Consider the following 14,801-nt stretch of genomic DNA (forward strand, 5'->3'; position numbering starts at 1 on the left):
TTATTGATCTTTCAAATACTAGCATTTTGCTAATAAATAGTCGAGTTCTAGAACTGCACTTCTCTCACGGGTGATCTTATTGAACTATTGCTTCAACTGCGGGGACTAAATAGTCACAATTAGTCAGTTTTGGACTAGAATTGTTTCACTATATCTTCCTTTTTTCCTATTTTTCGGTAAATAGTTACATTTTCTTTGCTATACACCGGGGTAATGGGATCCTTAATGTCTCTTTATCTTTCTTTTCAACACATTTTTTCCTCTTTATATTCAGTCCACTGGAAGATTGGAATGGTCACAGCGTTGCATGACATTCTGCATGCTCAGATTCTAATTTTTGAAAAAATTAGATTTCATAGGTCGATAACTGGCCTCATTCTATTTACTTTGAATTGTTTCCAGTCTTGAAAAAGCCCCAGGTGGAAATACCGCAGGGGGCGAAACACGTGTCAGCTGTTGCAATCTGTTCTACACTCTTTGAACTCATTGGATTTACTTTACTACAATGACCGTCTTTTGGCTCAATTTCTGTCCTTTGCACCAAATTGGACTTATGAAGTTCTAAATAAAGACTATATACACTTAATTGATGAACGTGGGTTCTCATTCCTTTACTTGTGTTGGATCAATTTACGAAAGGGTTTATGGTCCATACCCCTTAATCCTTGAGTTCCCACTCAATTATTTCTCCTAATTGGGCATTTAACAGGAAGGGAATTTTTGGACCATCGATACTTTGCAAGTGCTTAGGGAGTGTGTTTGGTACCAACCTGTGGCCTCCTGGTACTCCTCTAAACCCCCAGGTCTGCCCTCCGAAGACACCGTATTTACCTGCAAGCAGCCCTGATTCTGAATGCCCCCAGTCTCCATAGAAGCACATGTTAAACCAATCTCAACTTTGACCTCTACACCCGGCAGGCCCCGTGTTTCTGGTGGTGGGTGTTTGGGGTTAGCTTGAACCCCAACCTGTGGACATCCTAACACTCTGAGACTGGAACTGTAAGTCTTGTAGTTACCTCAAAATTGTGCTAACTTTTCCTCCCCCCAGAAGGGTCTTTGTAAATGAACTGCTGACTTGTGAAACAGATTACTGCTATTTATTTGAAAACCATATAACTTGCCAATTTGAAACAAAGTGGAATTGATACATATTTGAATACTTACTTGCAATTGTACTTACCTGCAACTTGAATCTTGTAGCTCTAGAAATAAAGTAACAAAATATATTTTTTGGTATGTAAAAACCATTGGCCTAGAGTTAGTCATTGAGGGTGTGCTTCCTTTATTGTCTGTGTACAGCAAATGCTTTGCACTACCCTCTGAGGAGCCTAACTGCTCGACCACACCACAAAAAAGAGCACTGGTTTTTATCTACTTTGGCCTCTGTTAAGCGTCTGGGGAACCCCTGGACTCTGTGCACACTAGATCTCATTTGGATATAGTATATACAAAGTCAGCTTCCTACATTGCTGCATCAGCGTTGGGATCTGTGCATTTGCTGGACTACTCAGCCAATACCTGATCACATGGCTACATTCCAAATTTGCCTTTAGTAACTGTTTTTTTAATTTGGCAAATTTTTCTACATGTTTTAAAGTCTTGGGGTCTTGGTCAAGCCCCCTTTAGCATTTCTTTTTACATTTAAAAGTTATTAGAAGTTAGGGGTTAGTAACTAGAACTAGGTTCCAGTTCCTAAACATAATTCCCAACTTTAGTACATAATGAGCAGCTCAGAGGAAATGGTGGTAGAACTCAACATCACCCCTTACCTCCATCAGGGATTAGAGAGTTAAGGTCCCTCTGCAGCCTCAGAAAAATCAAAACTGGATCCAACCCTACCAAGTTGCAGATCCAGGAGCTCTTGGCAGAGTATGCAAGGTGGAAGACCTCCCCTCAGATAGAGAAGATGTTTGAGATGAGGAGGATGAACTCCCGTCCCCTCACCTAACTAGGGACATCAGGGCCTGAAGGCCCTAATCTCCAAGGATAGTACTCACAGGACCTGGATATGCCACAGGGGAGTTCAGGTCCTCTGGGAACACTGATGGCAGCTTCAATGAAGAGGACCTCCTTTTAGCAAGGATGGCCAAAAGATTAGCTTTGGAGCAACTAATGCTTTGCTCTATAGCTCCTAGCTATAGCGAGCGAGAGAGAGAGAGAGAGAGAGAGAGAGAGAGAGGGAGAGAGAGAGAGAGAGTAGAAATGGGATTAGCACTCATTAATAGGGTCAGAGTGCAATCTGATGGCCTAAAAATCCCCAAAGGGATTGTCTCTAAATATGAGAAAAGTGATGACATCACTAAATGGTTTGCAGCTTTTGAGAGAGCCTGTGCAACCACAAAACTGAACAAATCTCATCGGGGGCGCTCCTTTGGGAACTGTTTACTGGTAAGTGTAGGGATAGGCTCCTCACACTTACTGGTGCAGATGATTAATCATTTGACCACATGAAGGCTACCCTGATTGAGGGCTTTGGATACACCACTGAGGAGTAAAGAATTAGGTTCAGGGTGCTCACAAAACCTTGAGCCAGTCCTGGGTTGATTTTGTAGACTGCTCAGTGAAAACACTAGATGTTTGGATAACTGGCAGTAGAGTGCATGACTATGATGGGCTTTATAGTTTGTTTATGAAAGAACAGCTTTTAAGTAACTGCTTCAATTACAAGTTGCATCAATATCTGGTAGACTTAGGTCTAATTCTTCCCAGAGAATTGGGAAAGAAGGCAGACCATTGGGTCAAGACTTGGGTGACCAAGACTTCCACTTGGGGTGACAAAAAGAAAAAGGTTACAAAGCCTCCCCGGGGGAAGAGAGGTGGGACAACAAAGGATAAAAATGAAGAGTCTTCACAAGAGCCCCAAAAACCTGCTCAGGAGGGTGGGCCTGAGCCTCTTCATAATCCTCAAATGGGTACAAAGGTAAAAACTTTGATTCCAAAAAGGCCTGGTGTCAGAACTGTAAACAGTATGGACAACAAACTGGAGACATGGCCTGTCCCAAAAAAGAATCTCCCAGCACTGCTCCATTTAGTACAGTATAGCCAGTCTCCATGTGGGATCAACAGTGTGCCCAGAGCAAATCAGTGTTCCCACTGAAGCTACTTTAGTCTCTGAGGGTGGGGTAGATGTTGCCACACTTGTTCTCTGGCCCCTAACAGGCAAAAATACAGGCAGCACCTCTTAATTAATAGGACAAAGGTAGAAGCCATGAGGGATACAGGTGCCAGTGACACTATGGTGACAGAAAAACTGGTTCCCCCAGGACAGTATTTGGCTGGACAAATATATCCAGTTACCAATGCTGACAATGTGACTATGGTCCATCCATAGCCATCCCATAGACATTAGAATGGGTAGCGATTACTGGCCTGAAACAGGTTGTGGTCTCTTCTGCAATCCCAGTGGAATGCTTGCTAGAGAATTACCTGGAGCTCTCAGCTGGGGCTGAGGTAGAACTCAAAACCCATGCCGCCATGCTGGGAATCCCTGAACTGGTGTATGTAAAAACAAGGACACAAAGCCGAGCACAGACTGAAAAAGAAGTGCTGGAGTCTGGAATAATGTCCCAAACATCCAAGAGAAAAGGCAAGAAGACTGGGGGAACAGCATCTGAGCAGCACATGAAACAAGACATCTATTCTCAGGAAGATGTCTTATACTCTGAGGGAACTGAGTTCATGGAGCTGGATCCTTATCAGACCGAGCTCTTGGGCCCAGAGGGACCCTCAAGGCAACAGCTGCACCAGGGACAAAAGACTTGTCCAACTATTGAAGGCCAGAGGTAGCAAGCAGCTGTACAGGAAAAGGGAAATACACACAGTGTCTATTGGGAAGATGGGCTCCTTTACATTGAGGCCAGCGACCCCAAACCTAGTGCAACCAGGAAAGTGGTAGTGCCTCAGCAGTTTAGGGAGTTTATCCTAACTTTGGCCCATGACATCCCCCTAGCTGGGCATCACGGACACACAAAAACATGGACTAGGCTTGTCAGCCACTTTTATTGGCCCAATATGTCCCAGAAGGTGAAGAGGTTTTGTAACTCCTGTGTCACCGGCCAATCCAGGGATAAGGCAGGTGGCCACTAAAGGACCCCCTCATTCCACTTCCTGTGGTGGGGTTTACTTTGAAAGGGTTGGTGGGGACATTGTGAGTCCACTTGAGCCACCCACAGCCTCAGGGAATCAGTACATACTGGTAGTAGTGGATCATGCTACCAGATACCCTGAAGCAATTTCCCTTAGGCCTACTACAGCTCCTGCAGTAGGCAAGGCCCTGATTGGTATTTTTACCAGAGTAGGGTTTCCTAAGGAGGGGTTTCTGTTTCTAACAGAGGTACAAATTCATGTCAGCTTACCTAAAGCACATGTGGAATGAGTGTGGGGTGACTTATAAGTTAACCACACTTTACCATCCACAAACCAATGGACTTGTTGAGAGATTCAACAAGACATTGAAGGGCATGATCATGGGGCTCCCTGAAAAACTCAAAAGGAGATGGGATCTCCTCCTGCCATGCTTGCTTTTGACTTACAGAGAGATGCCTCAGTAGGGAGTAGGGGTTTCCCCCTTTGAACTTCTGTTTAGCCTTCGTGAAAGGGGACCACTTGCACTTGTAAAAGAAGGCTGGGTGAGACCTCTCCATAAGCCTAAACAAGATGTGTTGGACTATGTGCTTGGCATCCGCTCAAGGATGGCTGAGTACATGGAAAATGCATCCAAAAACCTTGAGGCCAGCCAACAGCTCCAGAAGCAGTGGTATGACCAAAAGGCTGCACTGGTAGAATTCAAACCAGGGCAGAAGGTATGTGTTCTAAAGCCTGTTGCTCCCAGGGCTCTTCAAGACAGGTGAAGTGGTTCTTAACCTATCCTAGAGAAAAAGAGTGAGCCTACCTACTTGGTAGACCTGGGCACCAGCAGGACACCCAAAACAGTGATTCATGTAAACCGCCTAAAGCTGTATTATGATATTGCATATGTAACCATGCTGATGGTTACTGTTGGGGAGCAGGAAGCAGAGCGTGACCCTTTCCCTGACCTCCTCCCAAATTACCCTAAAGATCGGTCGGTTGATGGAGTTGTCTACTCAGGCACCCTCACTGTCCAACAGCCAACTGAATGCAGGCAAGTCCTACAGCAGTTTGCTGGGCTCTTCTCTTTGACCCCTGGGTAGACTCACCTGTGTACCCATGATGCGGGCACAGGAGTCAGTTTACGTGTCAAAACCAAAATATAGAGACAGTCTGACCAAGTCAAAGAGAGCATCAAAGTGGAAGTCCACAGGATGCCATATTTAGGGGTTATTGAGCCTTCTGACAGTCCCTGGGCTAGCCCAGTGGTCTTAGGCCCCAAACGTCATCCCAAAGATGGCAAGAGAGTTCTGTGTGGACTATAGGCGTCTCAACTCTGTCACGAAGACAGATGCTCACCATATACCAAGAGCAGATGAACTGATTGACAAGGTTAGGTGAAGCCAAATTCCTACGTGCCTTTGACTTACCTGAAGGGTACTGGCAAATTAGGATGGCACCTTGAGCAAAAGAGAAGACAGCTTTCTCTACACCTGATGGGCATTATCAGTTTACTGTTATGCTCTTTGGTTTAAAGAATGCCCCTGCCACCTTCCAGATGTTGGTGACTCAAGTCCTTGCTGGCTTGGAGTCCTTAAGTGCAGCATATCAAGATGATATTGTTGTCTTTTGCTCCTCCTGGCAGGATCACTTGATCCAGCTGGGGAAAGTTTTGCAGGCCTTGCAATCAACAGGCCTCACTATTAAGGCATCAAAGTACCAACTAGGGCATGGCACTGTTGTATACTTGAGACACCTTGTAGGTGGAGGTCAAGTGCAAGCTTTACAGCCCAAGATCCAGACAATTCTGGACTGAGAAGCTCCAACAACCCAGACTTAAGTCAGGGCATTCCTTCACTTGACTGGTAAAAAAAAATGCCCAGAAAAGTAAACTGGACTCTTGACTGTCAAAAAGCCTTTGACACCTTGAAGAAGGCAATGTGCTCAGCGCCAGTTCTAAAAACTCCTGATTATTCTAAGCAGTTCACTGTGCAGACAGATGCCTCTGAACATGGGATAGGAGGAGTCCTGCCTCAAACCAGTGATGAGGGACATGACCAGCCTGTTGCTTTCATTAGCTGGAGGTTACTCCCCAACGAGCAACGTTGGGAGTGCATTGAGAGGGAGGCCTTTGCTGTGGTTTTGGTCCCTAAAAAAGCTGAGACCATACGTGTTTGGTACTAACTTTAATGTTTAAATGGACCACAGACCTCTCTGATGGATGATGCAAATCAAAGGTGAGAACCCTAAACTTTTGAGGTGGTCCATCTCCCTACAGGCATTGGACTTTTCAGTGGAACACAGACCTGGGACTGCCCATGTCGATGCAGATGGCCTTTTCAGGTTCTTCTACTTAGATAATGAAGACTCTTTTGGGAAAGGTTAGTCTCATCCTCTTTTGTTGGGAGGGGGTTGTGTAGGAAAGTGCATCATTTGGCATGCTTACCCCCCCACCCCCCCACAAACCTTTTGACTGATATTGATGCTGACTTGACAGAGTGTGCTGGGATCCTGCTAACCAGGCCCAAGCACCAGTGTTCTTTCTCAAAACTGTACTATTGTTTCCACAATTGGCACACCCCTGGCACACAGTTAAGTCCCTTGTAAATGGTACCCCTGATACAAAGGGCCTAGTGACCTAGGAAGGTCCCCATGGGCTGCAGCATGTATTATGCCACCCTGGGGGACCCTTCACCAAGCACATACACACTTAATTGCAGCTTGCGTGTGCTGATGGTGAGAAAAATAAAGTCAACATGTCACCCCTCTTAGGGTGCCAGGCCCTCAAACCACTGCCTGTGGCATAGGTAAGTCACCCCTCTGTCAGGTCTTACAGCCCTAAGCCAGAGTGCACTATATCACAGGTGTGGACATAGTTGTATGAGCAATATGCCCCTACATTGTCTAAGTCCATTCTTAGACATTGTAAGTGCAGTGTGGCCATACTGAGTATATTGGCTGGGAGTTTGTCCTTACGAAGGCCACAGCTCCACATCGGCTTCATTGAAGTTTGGGAAGTTTGATATCAAACTTCCCAGCACAGTAAACCCATACTGATACCACTGTTGGATTTATTGAACAATTTACCCAGAGGGCATCTTAGAGATGCCCCCTGTATTTTAGCCAAACTTCTAGTGCAGGATTGACAGTCTGTGCCAGCCTGACACTTCCAGATGAGTTTCTGACCACATGGGGTGAGAGCCTTTGTGCTCTCTGTGGCCAGAACAAGAGGCTCAGGCCTCTTGTTACAGTGCCCCATGGCACTCCAGCTAGTGGAGATGCCACCCCCTGGACAAAGCCCCACTTTTGGCGGCAAGCCGGCAGGAAATTAGGGAAAACAAGGAAGAGTGACCTCTTCATGTGGGGCCACGCCTAAGGTGTCCAGAGCTGAAGTGACCCCCTCCTTGCAAAATCCTCCATCTCGGTTTGGAGGACAGTGACCAATAGGGTAAGGTCTGTGTCCCCTTCCCGAAAGGGAATAGACACAGGAAGAGTGTAGTCACTCTCAGGGACAGCAGCCATTAGCTTCTGCCCTGTGATCCCTGTAGCGCCCCTAAATCCAGGATTTAAGCACTCCCCTGAACCTAGCTCATCAGATTCCTGGTGACCTTAAGAAGACAGAAGGACTGATAAAGGGGCCCCCAGCAGAGAAGAATGAAGACACCAACTGACTTGGCCCTAGCCCTACAGGCCTGTCTGTAGCTTCTGAAGCCCTGCTACAAGAAGGCGACCCATCCTGCAGGACCAGCAACCTCTTAAAAGCCTCAGGAGGACCGCATGCACCCCAGACGACCAAGAACTCATGTGGACAATGGCCCTGTCCAAGAAAAAACACTGACAAAGGACTCCAGAACCGCCATGGGTCCGCAAGTTCTGCCCACTCTGCACCCGACGCCTACGGCCCATGTCCAGGTGGCCCAACCGACTAGAGCTGGTCCCCAGGTGATTCTGACCTAGAGTCCACCATGGGTTGATCCCTCCTGTCCAACATGACAACTCCTGCAGCCTGAATCTGGAGGTGGGTGTTTGGGGTTAACTTGAACCCCAGCCTGTGGACATCTTAACCATCAGAGACTGGAACTGTAATTCTTGTACCTTGAAATTGTGTTAAATGTTTCTCCCCAGTAGAACTGTCTTTGAAAATTGCACTGTCGACTTTTGAAACAGAGTATTTCTACTTATTTGAAAAACGTATAACTTTCCAATTTGAAACAAAGTGGTATTGATATATATGTTGTATACTTACTTGCAAATGTACTCATCTGCAACTTGAATCTTGTGGTTCCAGAAATAATTTTTTGCTATATAAAAACCATTGGCCTGGAGTTAGTCATTGAGTGTGTGCTTCCTTTATTGTCTGTGTGTGTACAACAAATGCTTTGCACTACCCTCTGATAAGCTTCAACTGCTCAACCACTCTACCACAAAAGAGAGCATTATTATTATCTACTTTGGCCGTGGTAAGCCTTTGGGGAACCCCTGGACTCTGTGCACATTATATCTCATTTTGATATAGTATGTACAGAGCCAGCTTCCTACAGCTGTAAATGCACATTTTCGGTGGTGGCAAATATTATAAGCCAAGGTTCTCCCCATTCATGGAAGAGACCTTGCACCATTTCTGGGTGTAGATGCCATTCGTGGTCCGCAAGGCATCAGCGACTGAGTTTGTCTGCCCTGGAGTTCAGAGATCCCGTCGGTGCTGTATGGTCAGGAAGACATCCAGACGTTCCAACCATTTCCAGAGGCACAGGGCCTCCTGGCACAGCATCCACAACCCCACCCTGCCCTGTTGTTGCAGTATCACATAGCGATGGTGATGTCCCTGAATACCTTGACCAGCCTCCCTTTGATGGATGGCAGGGAGGCTAGCAACATCAACCTGCTTGACCATAACTCCTGTAAGTTGTAGAGAGGTCAGGTCTCCTCCAGATACCAGAGGCCGCTGATCTCCACATCTCCCAAATGGCCATCCCATGCCAGAAGAGAGGCATCACTTACCACAGTCAGCTCGAGGAGGGGAAGGAAGAGTGGTCTGCCACAGACCAGTTCCCAGTCCAGTAACTATCACAGCAGGTCTTTTGCAATGTCCTCTGAAAGCTGAAACAAATCGGGGAGTTTCCCTAGTTCTGTGCCCACTGGGACTTCAGGTCCCACTGAACAGCACAGATATGCAATTTGGTGTGCTTCACCAGAGGATTCAGAAGGTCATCAGACCCAGCAGCCTCAGAGTCAGTCTCACTGATATCCAGGACCAAGGATGAAGCATCGGATCATAGCCTGAATGTCCTGGACTCCAGAAGATAATTGTGAAATTACACTGTGTCCAGAATGGCTTCAATGACAGGGAGCCTTTGGTAAGGAGTCATGTGTGACCGACACGCTGATAGTAAACCCAACAAAAGTAGAAGGTTCACTAAAGTCTGGAAGTGGGTGATGACTGCCTGAGATGAGCCTGCCTTCAACAGCACATTGTCGTGGTAGGGGAAGACAGGGACCCCTAACATTCGAAGGTGGGCAACCACCACTTTTGTGAACACCCATGATGTGCTGATGAGACCGAACAGGAGTACAGCAATTTTGAAATGCTCTAAGCACACAGAGATCCACAGGTAATGCTTATAGGCCTGCAAGATAGGAATATGAAAGTAAGCATCTCTTGTCCAGCGCTACCATCCAGGCTCCAGGGAAGACAGAATATCGGCAAGGGTTAGATTTTAAACCTGTCCTTTCTCAGGAAGGCATTAAGAGGGTGAAAGTATCAGAAGTAGCAACCAAGACCTAATTCTGGCACTGGCACGCTCTTAATAGCCTGCACTTTCTGGCCCAATAAGGAAAGCTAGTCCTCTGACAGCCGATGCATGGATGGTGGCATGGGTGGTACGGTTTCAGGGAATGGAAGGGAGTAAAACCACCTGACAATTTGCAACAACCACACATTTGAAATTACTTTATGCCACTCGGTTAAAAAGTGCAAGATTCATCCTGCCGGATGCTGGTGTGCCAAACATTGCGCACTAAAGAGGTTTACATGGAGGAGGGGATAGTGGGCTGTGTGATGTCCTAGCTCACTGCTAGGTGTGTGGGAACCTCTGCCACGGCCACAAAAATTCAGGGAAGCTTGCTGGCCTTGTGGATATGGCTCATACTGGCATCTCTGGAACCCTTTTCAGGAGCCACAGAAGAGGCAAAAGGAATGTAGTGGATGTGGGGCAACAGATAACTTGAGGGAGCGAGCTGTGCCCCTGCAGCCTTTAAAATGCTCAATTGCATCATCCACTTTGTTGCTGAACAAGTAAGAGCCACTGAAGGTCATGCCCATAAGATACGCCTGGACATCCCCGGAAATGTCCACTGACTGTAGTCAAGAGTGGTACCTAAAAGCCACTGTATAGCTTATCACCCTACCATTGGAGTCTGTGGTATCTAGGCCACACCAGACAGTGAACTTGGCAGTGTCCCAGCCATCCAGCATGGTTTGTGTGAGGATTACTTTAGATTCCTTCGAAACCATAGGTAGCACTTGTGCCGCTGAATCCAACAGAGCTTAACAATATCTGCCTAACAGGCAACTCGCGTTCACTGACCGCACTTCTATTTTTCCATTTCAAGTACTGTGTATAGTCTTCTTTTTTATTAACTGTGATCTCTTGAAACAGATCAAGCTCAGTATGTCTAATAGAAAATGTTTAACTTTTCATTTACTCACACTGCATGCGTTCCGGTCTCCACCTCCACCGGAAGAGATGCTCCAGCGCTTCTCTCTCTGTGTTTGAATAAAAATAAAGGTCACAAAGGTTACGTAATTTCTGAGTGGATCTCAAACCACACATTTCAATAATATTTTTTTTTTCATGTTTAGAAACTAAAGTGATACAGCTTGTTAGGGATGCATCTATCTGGGTCACATTATTTTTTTAGTGAAATTGTGTTTCTGGCATCCTAAAAGACAATAAAACACTGACAGTTCAGGGCCATTTGATTCAATGCAGCTTCACTAGGCTCTAGTGATTTTGAGAGAGCTTGCGGCCCAATGTGACCAACCTTAGTGAGTTGTAGACAGGCGATGTGTTTTTCAAGGCTATCAGTTTTTGCTCAAAAAATTAATATCGGCACTGCAGGGAATGTAGAAATGTACAAAGTTGCCAAGAACTTTTCTAAAACTATATTCATCATACTTAAAGCTGCAATTATTCATCCCTCTTATCAATTAGTGCGATATTGAGTCATTCGTGTTTCTTCCAACCACTACAGCATACAGCATGGGGCAGTCGACTTCGGCCATTTCCAGACTGCACAGCGAGTGACGCCATTCTGCTATTTGACAAGAAGCACATCCACACAACAAAGGAGTTGCCCTAAGTGCCCAGGGTTACGATGTGTGCTTCCCGAGATCAAAAGATATTTTTGCTTTTAGCCATTGTTTTATTTTGCTAGATTGATAAAAGTCTTGCAGGTTTTCCAGCAAAAACATTTTGCAAAAACCATGACAAAAAAAAAAAAAAATGCACTAAAAAAGTAATAAAGCTGGTGGCAAAAGCCAGATATATTGGCTTTGCTAAAGCTTGTTTTTAAACAAGTATATTAACCCCTTGGGTGCGGGTCACGACCAGTGGCCGACACCAGGGAGGGGGTTAATAAATCACTGAGGATTTATTTATTTTATTTTTTGTCCCCAGGAGACACGGAAGCTTTCCCGTGTCTCCCCCTGCCCCCCACCTGCCCCTATCTTGTTGATTTAAGGCCGCCTCCTGCTCCGATGGGGAAAACGGCCCGAAACGGCCTTCCCCACGTTCGGGAAGGCCTTGTAACAAAGGGGAGACTCTCCCCTTTCTTACGAGGCCTTCCTGAAAGTGTTTCCTGGCCCCCGATCGCAGCCCAGCTGCAATCAGGGGCCAGGAAGCAGCACTAGACACCAGGGATTTCACTTGGGGGGGTCGGCCCCCTCGGAAAACGGGCCATCCCCCCGGGCATATTTGTTTAAAAAAGGTAGGTGCCCCCTGGGAGGGGCGTGATCACTTTTGATCGCGCCCCCCCCCCCGGGCTAAATTTTATTTTTAAAAAACAATAAAAAAAAAAAGAAATGGACAGGGGTTCGCCCGTGGGCAGGGCGACCCCCTGTGGGGGCAATTCTTTTTTTTAGTAGTTGTAGGTTTTCCCTGGGGGCCGTTTTGGCCCCAAAGGAAACCATACAACTACTAAAAAAAAATATAGATCTATATATATATATAGATATAGATCTATATATAGATACATATATATATATAGATCACTTTTGTCAATACGTGTGTGGTTTCGCTGGGGGCTGCGATCGGTCACCAGGAAAACCAGACCCACATATAAAAGTGATCTATATATATATATATATATTTGCCACCAGTTGTCTTGCAGTTGCAGCTTGCGTCTTCAAAGCAATACATATACTTTAACTGACGCATTTCAATTGTAGCTTTTAGGCAGCAATAAAAAAGTCAAGTAAGTATTGTGATTATGTTTCTGCTACAAAAGGATCAGACTTTTGTCTAGTGGCAGTTTTAGTGCCATAAAGAAGCGCAGAAGGTTTATATGCCTACTGCAAAGAGCAAATCTGTATTTTATGTCAATAGCTGAGTACATTAGTAAAGTCAGCCATTACCTGCGCTATAATACAAATGAAATGTATGTGTGTGGGGGGCGGCTATGGAGAGATGAAGGGCACTTTTGCTGGGTGGTAATGAGGGAATCCGAGGAGGAGGGAATGGGAGCACTAATAATGATTGTTGGACTGGGCGCAGGAGGTGCTAAAGACTGTGACGAATGGTATGTGACAAGGTGTTTTTTGAGTGTCTTGAAAGAACGTGCTGATTGAGGGAAGAAGCCTCTACTGTTGCACGTATCTCACACACACCACTGATTTTGTGACTATCTACGTAGGCTAGTGTTTTAGAGCAACAGTTTAGCCAATAGCAGAGATGGCATCTTGATGGATGACTGCTGCCGTCACTCGGGTTATAGAGGACAGCTGACATAGGATCAGAGACTGAGACATCAGATACTGAGACAGCATCTGAGGGATAGGACAATGGCGCAGACTCTGGGAGTGATTTTTCAGTCAGAGGAGTCCCATTCGATAACTCCTCTTCAAGTAAATCATGAGGGAGGTGATGAGGACAGTCCTGCTGTCCCTTTGCAAGCACAGTCTGTGCAACGGGGTAATAGTGGGTTAGCCCAACCCAGAGATCAGGTGAATGCAGCGGCAAGCAGAGATAGAGAGTGCTCTCTTTGGAGCTCCCTAATTGAGTTCAGCCCCAAATTCCACCGCCCAAATCGTATTGTGGAGACATCAAAATTATCTATCACAAAACAAACTGGTTTTGTAAGGCAGGCACCTGTGTTTTTGGTCCTGGGTTCGGCAGCCATATAGAGAAACATACTAAACCCAAACATTTCTGGAAACTAGACATTGGGGGGAGTCCACAGAGGTGTGACTTGTGTGGATTCCCCAAAGTTTTCTTACCCAGAATATCCTGCAAAGCTGAAATGTTGAATAAAAACTCTATTTTTCTCGCATTTCTGTCACACAAACTACAGGAATATGCTGGGATCCACAAAATTCCTACCACCCAGTGATTCCTCACCTGTCCTGATAAAAGCACTACACCACTTGAGTGCCTATACCTAGTACCTGCGTTAGGAATGGATCACCCCAGGGTCAACAGCTGCCTCATGTAAGGACCAACATTGACCGTTGTGTGATCTATTCCTGTTGCGGGCACCAGGCCTACCCACACAAGTGAGGTACCATTTTTATCGGGATACTTGGGGGAAGGCTGGGTGGAAGGAAATTTGTGGCTCCTCTCAGATTCCAGAACTTTTTGTCACCGAAATGTGAGGAAAAATTGTTTTTTTAGCCACATTTTGAGGTTTGCAAAGGATTCTGGGTAACAGAACCTGGTCAGAGCCCCACAAGTCACCCCATCTTGGATTCCCCTAGGTCTCTAGTTTTCAAAAATGCACAGGTTTGGTAGGTTTCCCTAGGTGCCGGCTGAGCTAGAGGCTAAAATCTACAGGTAGGCACTTTACAAAAAACACCTCTGTTTTCTGTCAAAAAATGGGATGTGTCCACGTTGTGTTTTGGGGCATTTCCTGTCGCGGGCGGTAGGCCTACCCACACAAGTGAGGTATCAATTTTATCGGGAGACTTGGGGGAACGCTGGGTGGAAGGAAATTTGTGGCTCCTCTCAGATTCCAGAACTTTCTGTCACCGAAATATGAGGAAAATGTGTTTTTTTAGCCACATTTTGAGGTTTGCAAAGGATTCTGGGTAACAGAACCTGGTCAGAGCCCCACAAGTCAGCCCATCTTGGATTCCCCTAGGTCTCTAGTTTTCAAAAATGCACAGGTTTGGTAGGTTTCCCTAGGTGCCGGCTGAGCTAGAGGCTAAAATCTACAGGTAGGCACTTTACAAAAAGCACCTGTTTTCTGTCAAAAAATGGGATGTGTCCGCGTTGTGTTTTGGGGCATTTCCTGTCGCGGGCGGTAGGCCTACCCACACAAGTGAGGTATCAATTTTATCGGGAGACTTGGGGGAACGCTGGGTGGAAGGAAATTTGTGGCTCCTCTCAGATTCCAGAACTTTCTGTCACCGAAATATGAGGAAAATGTGTTTTTTTAGCCACATTTTGAGGTTTGCAAAGGATTCTGGGTAACAGAACCTGGTCAGAGCCCCACAAGTCACCCCATCTTGGATTCCC

The 14,801-nt window shown here is 46.0% G+C and overlaps 1 protein-coding gene across 18 annotated transcripts in view; it reads right to left on the reverse strand.

Annotated features, from left to right (window-relative positions):
* ADGRB2 (adhesion G protein-coupled receptor B2) overlaps positions 1–14,801 on the reverse strand; it is a 1,191,470-nt gene that overhangs the window by 13,705 nt on the left and 1,162,964 nt on the right. For all 18 annotated transcript variants that reach the window (XM_069223314.1, XM_069223308.1, XM_069223306.1 and 15 more), the window contains one exon: positions 10,778–10,834. In XM_069223314.1, the coding sequence (XP_069079415.1) occupies positions 10,778–10,834 (57 nt within the window). The remainder of the gene's footprint in view (positions 1–10,777; positions 10,835–14,801) is intronic.

Source organism: Pleurodeles waltl, chromosome 3_1 (genome assembly GCF_031143425.1).
Source record: "Pleurodeles waltl isolate 20211129_DDA chromosome 3_1, aPleWal1.hap1.20221129, whole genome shotgun sequence".
Lineage (NCBI taxonomy): Eukaryota > Metazoa > Chordata > Amphibia > Caudata > Salamandridae > Pleurodeles > Pleurodeles waltl.